Below are 10,446 nucleotides of genomic sequence, written 5' to 3'. Positions count from 1 at the left end.
GAGGCACACAAAGAGAGGCACACAAATTTTTCATCCCCACCGTGATTTCAGAAATGATGACAAAAAATAAGTAGGGCTCCTCCCCTCCACAGGATCCCTTGAGCTATTTCAGGAAGAAGACAAGGAGACATCGAGATGTAGCATCTGGAGAGGGAGCAGATATCACTCCTTGGCCTGGGATAACTACCAGTTTCTGCCCAATACATTCATCCCAAAGAGTGAATGTTTGTCAATATTAGTCTCATCATTTGCCACTTAGCAGCAACAAGAAGGAAATGTTCCCTGCTGACCAGAACCGGTGGACCCAGAAACGTATGATGTTGGCCACACACGCAATTTTCTCACTTTTGTCTGGCCAGGTTCTGTACTACGTGCAGCATAGTGCATAACCTGGACCATTTTTTGCAGGTAAGTATCATATAGAAGGACAAGGTAATGCTGGTAATATTATACCTGACAGCAATTTATGACACGGCACCCATGTATAATTACTGAGGAGAGGTTAGACAGATAGAAGCATGCAGTACTCAACTTACACCTAAGCCATGATCTTTTAATTCATTTAATGGGCCACGTGAACATTTGTCAGTAAAAAGATAAGCATAAATCCTTGGCTTAATATAACGGTGATCCCAGTATCAAAAAGCTTACTTGGCTGAAACAACAAAGACTCTAACCCAAGAGCATAAACATTAATTAATGGACAGAATTCTGAAACGTTTAAGCTCGGCAGAGGTACTAGATGAGGCTCCCCAATGTCAGCATTATTATTTGAAATTTCACTTAAACCTTTTGCAACTATGATATGACAGGAAACCCAGATCAAAGGAATCAAAATTGGAGGTAGAGAACAAATTGGGTTTATAGGCCAATGAAATTATATGTCTCTCTCTCTCACTCACTCACACACGGAATGAGAATATGTGTATATTTCAGAGTTATGGGGAAATAGCTGGCTTCTAAGTAAATAACAAGAAGCCAGAACCTCTGCCCCTTCTTATTTTTAGGAAGAAAACCCTAATAGCTGAATGTGTAAAATCTGCACAAAAAAGACAATTAAATACCTGGGGGTAAATACTGATGGCAGGTCTAGATAGGTATATAAAAATAGTTACGCCCAGTTAAAAGAATTAGTACAGAAAATTTTGGATGTATTGGAAAATTAAGCATTATCCTTAATGAGGAAAGTTAATGCATTTACCCAAAATTAATTTCAAAATGTCTCTTTTACAATAGCTGACAAAAACCCTGCAAGAATGGCAAAAAAATATGAATCTGAGATGGCAGGAAAGCAAGAATAAGAACAAGAGCAAGCAAACCTTGGGGAAAGGGAGGGCTGTTAATTATGGTGCAAGCAAATTGGCATGGCTTTTCAATGGTTGAAAAAGGAAGAGAGTATATATTTTATTCTCAGAGGTGGCTTCAAGTAAAATTGAACAAGTCAGTTGATGGTATTTCTTAAAATGAGGGGAAAAAATACTAACAATTTTATAACAAACACCTGTCTTGACATTTGGGGTAAAAAAAATGATAGAAATTAGTTTCTAGTATTTCACCTTTAGCATCTATATTTAAAGACTGAAACTTCAATTTAGATGAACACTGTGATTTTAGAGTGTGGCAACCAAATATAATTGGTAAATAACAAGATTGGTTGAATAATGTTTCTATTGCAACACAAGAATAAGTCTGAAAAAATGCAGGAATATCTTACTTATCAGAGAAAAGCATTTTAAGCAGACAAAGGCAAAAATATGACTTCAGTCAGCGGTGGGGAACGTCTGGTACAGAGGCTGAATTTGACCCATGGACATTCCCAATCTGGCCCACAGAGGAAGTTAGACTTTGATAAGGACAATGAAATGCTGGCATTATAAATCATAATACAAGTATAATTACAAATGTTGCAAGTTAATATTTTTGTAACAGACTTGCTTGTAATAAGCCTTTTAAATAATGTGCATAAATATGTGAGAAAATAAGCATATACAGCACTGGATATATAACTAACGGAAACAGAACCACACACATTACTGCATGCAGCAAATGTTTTGTAAAAGCATGGATATAGCAGCAGGCATAAAGTCTTCTATAGTTTTCTGGTTGGGGGCATTAGTGTTTATTTTCTGGGAGCCACTGCATAGTTAAAATAAACAACTGGTTGAAAAATTAGGAAAATATACCAGGTCTGGGGGATTACATCTTAGACTGTTCAAATGGCCACCTTTGGCACTGATTAGAGTAAATTAGAGTAGATTGGATAAAATGGAGAGGAGGAAGATTATGTACGCCACCTTCGGTTTCTTAAAGAGGAAAAATGGCGGGATATAAATGTAATAAATAAATAAAAAAAATTAGAGGAAAACAGTTATATGTAACATACCTAAGCTTACAGTAATTATATCCATATATTAAATATCCTGAACCAATTTAACATCTGTTCAGTGTAAGCAAAGGCAAAAAGTTCTGAAACAAAATAAGGAAAGGAAAGATTCCTCCTGTGCAAGTACTGGGTCATTACTGACCCCTAGAGGGACGCCGCTTTTGCTGGCATTTTCCTGGCAGACTGTAGCGGGGTAGTTTGCCATTGCCTTCCCCAGTCGTGACTACCTTTGCCCCAGCAAGCTGGGTACTCATTTTACCGACCGCGGAAGGATGGAAGGCTGAGTCAACCTGAGCCGGCTACCCGAGACCCAGCTTCCGCTGGGATCGAACTCAGGTCGTGGGGAGAGTTTCGGTTGCAATACTGCCGCCTCCCACTCTGCGCCACACAAGGCTCGAAACAAAATAAAGATAACTCCAAATTCTAACAGCATGTACTAGAAAAGAAAGAATATAATAGAATGTTCAGTAGTGAAGAGTCAGTAGGGAGAAATGTAGAAATATACTGCTGATGATCTGAAAATAAATTTTTACTGGGAAGCCTTAACAGAAACTCTTATACTCCAGCCAACGGCCGACAGAGAAAGTTAAAAATCAAGAGAAGCATAGAAATAACTGAGCTACCACTGAATGGAAAACACACTTAAAGACCAAGTAGTCCCATGAAATGGATACTAATATTTGGTACCATGCATTACTTCTTGGCAGGCACACAATGCCGTTTCTCTTTTAACTTGGGCAACATTTGTTAGAGTCCTTATGATAAAACCATGCCATATAGTGGGTAGGCAAGGACTTTTCTTTTGGCCAGTGGTACAGAAATAGTTTTTTCTTATTCCTGGTACATAAATAGTAACATCAAGAAACATTCCCTTCAATAACTTGTTTTGAACTCTAGTGAAATATACAAAAGTTACCATGAGAAACAACAGCTTTTCTTTCTAGCATGATTTCCCAACTGTGTTTTAAAATAAAGCCTGTACAGGAAACCCTGGCAGAAGCCACAGCCCCAATTGCTCATCACACTACTCTGAAGAGCCACCCTCAGATCCTTTCAAGGTCAGCTACTACAGGAGTCCCCAATGTGGCACCCGTGGGTGTGATTACACCCACAGGCACCTCCAACAGCACTCACTAAGCTCTCCTGTTAATTTTTTAAAAGTTGAAAATGTTAGGACACCAGGTTCCTGTTCCTGCTGCTGATCAGCTGTTCAGCGTGCAGGAAGAGAAGGAAAGAGTTGCTTTCTGGCCCAACCAGATCTTCTTCCACCCACACAGACCTTTCTCCTTTACTTTTTCTCCACTCCCTCTCGCTATCCTCATTATTTCTCTTCCCAACCCCTTTCCTTGCTATTTGCCTCCCTTCCCTTCTTCCTCTTCCTTCCTAGCCCCTAGCCCTGCTTTCTTTCCCACTCGCCCCTTCATCTCAGTTTCTCTCCACTCCCAGCCCCTAACCTTGCTCTTTCTCTCCCACCTCTTTACCTTGCTCTTTATCCCATCTCCTAGCCTCATGCCCTCTCCTCCTTTGCCTTGCTATTCCCTCCTCACCTCCAGCCTCTAGGTTGGCTATTTCTCCACACACACACCTCTTTTGACTAGCCAGACACCCATGGCAGTCATTATGTGACTAGCCACATCCTCTAAGGGAACCATTTTGTGGCGGTACCCACAGCAGTCTCTCAAATTCCCAAATGTGCCCATAGGTCCAAAGAGGTTGAGGACCCCTGAACTACAACATGCTGCATAACTCTCCCTATGAAACACAGTTCTCCAAACCCTCACGGTTCTCCAGACCCAAACCACAGCAATGTTAACGCCTCCACTCAGTGAAGCCCCTTGATGAACCTTGGTGAAAATCATGCTCTTCTGACAAACAGCATCTCAATACTGTATTTCTCTTTCTCCAGGAATGCTCTTGCTCTAAACAGAAATGCCAGTTGTATTACCTTTTTATCCATGCTTGAAACAGAAGAAGCATCCGATTAAATTTATACACATTCCAGGTAGGCCAGGATAACTTACCACCTTGAAACAGGAGCTGAACACAGAGCACCAAAGTCACTTATCTGATGTGACTACTCAGATCTAGGGATGTACGAAAGTCACTTACCTTATGACGAAATTGCTTCGCGGTGGGGGGGAGGCGCTCCGTCCCTCCCCCCGAAATTCTGGCCGGGGAGAGGCACGCCGTCCCTCCCCCCCGAAATTCTGGCCGGGGGGAGGCGCCCCGTCCCTCCCGCTGCGAATCCTGGCCGGCCGGGTCTGCAAATGGCGGCGGCCATAGCCGGGTCTGCAAATGGCGGCTGTTTGCGTCCCTGCAGTCAGCCGTGATAGGCTACGTAAACGTTTACATAGCCTATCATGGCTGAGTAAAACAAAAACCACACGCGTATGCAAATGGCGGCACCGATGGGCTGGCACGACTAGTCTACGTAAACATTTACGTAGACTACGGAGAAAATAAGGGGAACGCAAATACCGTGATCCGTGGCAAAATTCTCTGACATCCCTAGTCAGATCTCACTTAGTTCAGTGGGTGTTGAAAGCATTCAAGGCAGAGTACAATTGTTAATTTGTACATCTCATGAAATGAGTAATGTAAGAATGTACAAGTGGAAGGTGCCTCAAGAGACTAAAGGAGAAAAGTTACTCAGCCTAAGAGAGGAGAGCCAGGGCCTGCAGGAGAAGCCACCACCACCGGGGAAGAGGCGTGCCTGCTGCTGCTGGGCCTGCTGCCGCTGCTGCCTCCACCAACACTAGGCCTTCCCTACAGACTTCTGCCTGGCAGACCACCAGTCCCTGCAGGACCAGGCCCCCAGGTACCAAGCCAGCTGTGCTGCTTCCACCTGCCCTCCCTGGAGGGGCTACATAAGCTGGCTGGCTGAGGTGGCCTGGGATAGCCAGGGCCTGCAGGAGAAGCCACCACCACCGGGGAAGAGGCCTGCCGCCGCCGCCGCCGCCGCCGCCGCCGCCGCCGCCACCACCACCACCACCACCACCACCACCACCACCACCAGGCCTTCCCCACGGACTTCTGCCTAGCATTATGTTTAAGGGAATTTTTTAATTGTTGTTTTTATATAATTTCTGGGGGATTCTGTTGTGTTTTTAGGGGTGGGTAGCCTGCCTGATAGGCAGGAGTGAGGGGGCATGTGTCCACCTGATGGAGGCAGTGGGGGGAGTGTTGGGGGCCAGAACATACTGAGGCTGGGCGGCAGGCGCTGGTGGAGCACTAGGGGCAGGCCATGCCAGGTAAGGGGAACAAGGGAGAGATGTGTAGTATCTGTCCCCTGCTCCGGCCCTGTCCAGAGCCAAAGGATGGCTAGGGGAAGAGTGACTCCATCTTCTGGCCTTCGTTTGCTGCTCTGCAATGCCAGGTCTGTTACCCAGAAAACCTCCCTCATCCATGACATGATCCTGGACGAGGGTGCAGACCTGGCATGTATTACGGAGACCTGGTTGGCCGAGGCTGCTGCTCCAACTCTTGCGGCCATGTGTCCAGCTGGATTTTCATATGCACAGCAGCCGAGAGCTGGGGATTGGGGAGGGGGAGTGGCTGTTATCTACCGAGAGTCCTTGGTCTTCACCAGACCCCCTTTCCGGGAGACCAAGGTTGCTGAGTGCATGTACTGGAGGTTGGGCCTGAAGGGCAGTCTGGGGATTCTGCTCGTGTACCGTCCACCCTGCTGCACGACTGACTCCCTGGCCGAGGTGCTTGAGGTGGTCTCTCATGTGCGTGTACAGTCCCCTAACTTACTGGTGTTGGGGCACTTCAATGTACATTCAGAGGCCATCCTCACAGGAGCACCTCGGGACTTCATGGAGACCATGGCTTCCTGGGAGCTGCACCATATTCTAACTGGGCCCACCCATGTAGCCGGTCATGCACTAGACCTTGTGTTTGTTTCTGGAGAAGCGGGGAGTGAGCTGGAAGTGGGGGGTATATCCACCACCCCCTTGTCATGGTCAGATCACTATCTGGTGACGTTAGATTTCTCGGTTCCACAACCCCTCCGCAGAGTGGAGGACCCATTAAAATGATCCGCCCCAGGTGTCTTATGGATCCGAATGGATTCCTGAACGCGCTTGGGGATTCTCTGGGGCACGCCAACGGCCACTCGGTCGAGACCCTGGTGGGTGGCTGGAATGCCGCAATCACTGGGGCATTAGATTGGGTGGCTCTGAAACGCCCTCTCCCCCTGAACAGGGCTCGGACTGCACCATGGTTCAATCCACAGTTACGAGCTCTGAAACAGGAGGTGAGACAGCTAGAGCACCGGTGGCGGAAGTCTTGCTCCAAAGACAATCAGACACGGGCTACAGCTGTATCTTCAGCCTATCACGTGGCGGTGAAGGCAGCAAAAAATGAATATTATGCTGCCTCTATCGTGTCTGCAGAGTGCTGTCCCAGGAGGCTGTTCCAAGTGGTCCAGAGCCTGGTCGGTCCTGTGGCTCCGGAACCACTGGAGCATTCTAAGGCCTCCTGTGAGGCCTTGGCAAGGCACTTTGCAGATAAAATTGACCGGATTAGGAGTGTTACTCCGCACGCTGTGGATACAGTTAGTGAGCAAGAGGTGGCCTGTGGTAAACTGGTTTTGTGGGATCGGTTCCAGTTTCTTCCTTCTGATGAAGTGGACAAGGTGCTTTCATCTGTATGGCCGACCACCTGCTTACTTGATCCTTGCCCATCTTGGCTCATTATGGGCTGCAGAGATAGACTGGGTGAGGGGATCAGGGCAGTGGTGAACGCCTCCCTTGAGGAGGGAGTGATGCCATCAGCCCTCAAGGAGGCAGTGATAAGACTGCTCTTAAAGAAGCCCTCCTTGGATCCCCAAGCTCTGAACAACTTTCGCCCAGTCTCAAATCTGCCATTTTGGGGCAAGGTGATTGAGCGGGTGGTGGCGATGCAGTTGAAGGCACACTTGGAAGAAACCGATTATCTAGACCCATTTCAGTCGGGCTTCAGGCTTGGGCATGGGACAGAAACGGCCTTGGTCGCCTTGGTGGATGATATGAGGAGGGCTCTGGATAGGGGTGAATGCTCCTTCCTTGTTCTCCTCGACCTCTCAGTGGCTTTGATACCATTGACCACGGTATCCTCCACCTGGAGGGGTTGGGCATTGGGGACACCGTATTGCGGTGGTTCCGGTCCTTCCTCTCCAGCAGGTACCAGAGGGTAGCACTGGGAGAGGAGGTTTCGGACCTGTGGCCACTCACTTGTGGGGTGCCACAGGGTTCCATCCTCTCCCCGATGCTATTTAACATCTATGTGAAGCCGCTGGGGGCTATCATCAGGAGGTTTGGGGTGCGGTGTCATCAATATGCGGATGACACGCAGCTCTACCTCTCATTCAAATCTTCACCAAGGTTGGCCGTAGAATCCCTGTCCAAATGTCTGGAGACGGTGAGTGGCTGGATGGGGAGGAATAACTGATGGGAGACAAAAGGAGGCTGGGGGATGTTGACCTGGTGTTGAATGGGGTACGGCTACCCTTGAAAGACCAGGTCCGCAGCCTGGGGGTCATTTTGGATTCCCAGCTGTCCACGGAGGCTCAGGTGTCAGCTGTGAGCCGGACAGCACTGTATCAACTCCACCTGATACAGCGGCTGCGCCCCTTCCTTCCCGACCATCTGCTCCCATCGGTAGTACATGCCCTGGTCTCCTCTCATTTAGACTACTGTAATGCGCTCTATGTGGGGTTACCCTTGAAGATGGTTCGGAAGCTGCAGCTGGTACAGAATGCGGCAGCTCACCTGATTAAAGGCAGCCGCTGGCAAGATCACATCACTCCAGTGCTGAAGGAGTTGCACTGGTTACCAGTTGTTTTCCGGGCCAAATTCAAGGTTTTGGTTTTGACCTTTAAAACCCTATATGGTTCCAGCCCAGCCTATCTTAAGGAATGCCTCCAGGAACACCAGACAGGCCGCTTAACAAGATCAGCCTCGGATGGCCTTCTCTCTGTCCCATCAGCCAGTACAGCTAGACTTGGTGGGGACGAGGGAGAGGGCCTTTTCTGTGGTGGCCCCCACTCTGTGGAACTCCCTCCCTAGGGAACTCCGTCATGCCCCCTCTTTAATGAGCTTCCGCCGTGCATTAAAAGCGTGGTTGTTCAGGCAGGTATTTGGGGTGGGTTAGGGTATTTTAGAAAATGTTTTTATTGTAGAATTTTATTGTTTTAAACTGTTTTATTATATGTTGTACATCGCCCATAGTGGCTGGGTGACCAGCCAGATGGGCGATTAATAAATTTAATTAATAATAATAATAATAATAATAACCAATGAAGCCTTTTTAACATTCCTCAGATTTTATTATCCCAAACTACAAGCACTTGAAGCCTCTTATCCTCAGAACTCCTCTCCATTTTATTTGTTTCTCATCCACTGAGAAACTGAGGAGGGCACAAAGGCACGATGGTACTTATTTTCTCATTGCTTCGCTCACTCAAGCACTCAGGGGGCATCCCAAGTACCCTGTTTATCAAAACTGGGTTTTCCCAGCATCATGGACTAGGTAGAGCACTGATATAACTCACACAGCCCCCTCAGCCTCAAAATCAGAAGCACACAATACACAATGCCGCTACTACACAAACATAGCTCAGGAAACACACAGCAAAGGCTTCCCATCTTGGTAGAGAATTCAACCTAAGCAGCTAAGTGAAGATCGAGGCCAAGTGCCACTTGGTGGTTCCAGGCCATGCCTCCCCTTCCACTACCAAACCCAGTGATTAGCCCTGGAGTACCTAAAACCATAGCAATGGCCAAGCTCAAGAGGTGTTGACCCTGATCAGTACTTGGATGAGAAAAAAATGGGAGCTGCTCTGAACTAGGGGATGGGGGGAGAGGGCGGGGAAGACAGGAAGGGCGAGATAGAAGTATAGTAACTGTGTATTTTAAAAAAACACACCTTACGCTTAGCCATGACCTTTCCTCCAGGAAGGAGCAGGCCTAGCTGACAACCCAAGATATATATTCAGTCCCAAACATACCGAAGAGTGTGTGGCAGCTTAAAGACTATTAAAAAAAGAAAAGAAAAAAGTATTACGGTATAAGCTTTTGGGGATTAGTTCACTTCACTACTTGCATCTTTGTTGTTTCGGCTGCAGCAGAGCAGACCCCAACATGAATTTTCCACCTACAGCTCCCACCACTCCCTCAACCCCAACCCCTCAGAGCTAGCTGTGCGCACATCCTGACCCAGGAATCGGTAGCCCAGCGGCGGCCTTCCTCCTCCTCCAAAGCCAGGCGGCTCCCCGCCGCGCCCGTTCGCCCTCTACCTGCCAGTGCCGTCGCGCCCTGCCCTGGTCACCCAGCCCGGGCCGCGCCCGGTTTAAACGGGACTTCCGTCGCGCTGCCCGCCACCCGCCCCTCCCGAGCCCCCTCAGTTGAACGCACGAAAGGATACTGAACACCGTCCGCTCCCAGGGCTCCAGCATGTAGAGCGCGGTGACCAGCAGATACTGGTAATACAGCCACGACATTTGCTTCCAGGCCGAGCTCAGCGCCATCTCCGCGGCAGCGCCTCCGCGCGTGAGCCTCACCCGAGCCGGACAGGCACGTAGAACAGCCGAGCCGAGGCAGAAAGGCGGCCGAGGGGGGCTGGTAAAGCGGGAGGGCGCTTTGGCGCCAGCTTCTTCGCGGATTGGCTGGGCCTCTTCCCGCCCTTCCCCGGCAGGGCGGACCAATCCCCCGGGGGTGACTGACGCGAAATTCTGCTGTGTTGATTCATAACCCTTGAGGCGGCCTCCTTCCGCCGGTACCTGTCGGCGGGGTTGGGCGTGCGAGGGAAGAAGGCGCCCGTCGCGCCTGAGGCCTCAGCCGTGAGCTTTCCTCTAAACTTCTGCGACTGTCATGGACGAACTAGTGTGATTCGCAGGCAGACGACTGACGTTCAAGACCCTGCTCAGGCTCGAAGTTTACTGTCTGGCTCTTGGGAAGCCTCCCCCTCAAAGAGTTTGTTTGCTTATTACATTTATTAATCACCCAGCCACTCTGGGCGATGTACAAAGTGTATAATGAAACAGTTTAAAACAATAAAATTCTACAGGAAAAACATATTTC

General features: G+C 48.5%; 1 protein-coding gene across 1 annotated transcript in view; it reads right to left on the bottom strand.

Moving 5' to 3' along the window:
• Positions 1-9,964, bottom strand: part of SPTSSA (serine palmitoyltransferase small subunit A) — a 31,192-nt gene extending 21,228 nt beyond the window's left edge. Inside the window, exon 1 of the mRNA XM_084843888.1 lies at positions 9,791-9,964. Within this exon, the coding sequence (XP_084700014.1) occupies positions 9,791-9,893 (103 nt within the window). The 5' untranslated portion in view covers positions 9,894-9,964. The remainder of the gene's footprint in view (positions 1-9,790) is intronic.
• Between the last annotated feature and the right edge of the window lie 482 nt (positions 9,965-10,446).

Source organism: Heloderma suspectum, chromosome 1, assembly GCF_057233095.1.
Source record: "Heloderma suspectum isolate Gila_16-S chromosome 1, 16-S_ref, whole genome shotgun sequence".
Classification (NCBI taxonomy): Eukaryota; Metazoa; Chordata; class Lepidosauria; order Squamata; family Helodermatidae; genus Heloderma; species Heloderma suspectum.
Note: the sequence above shows the minus strand (reverse complement) of the source record. Positions and strands in the feature narration are given on the sequence as shown.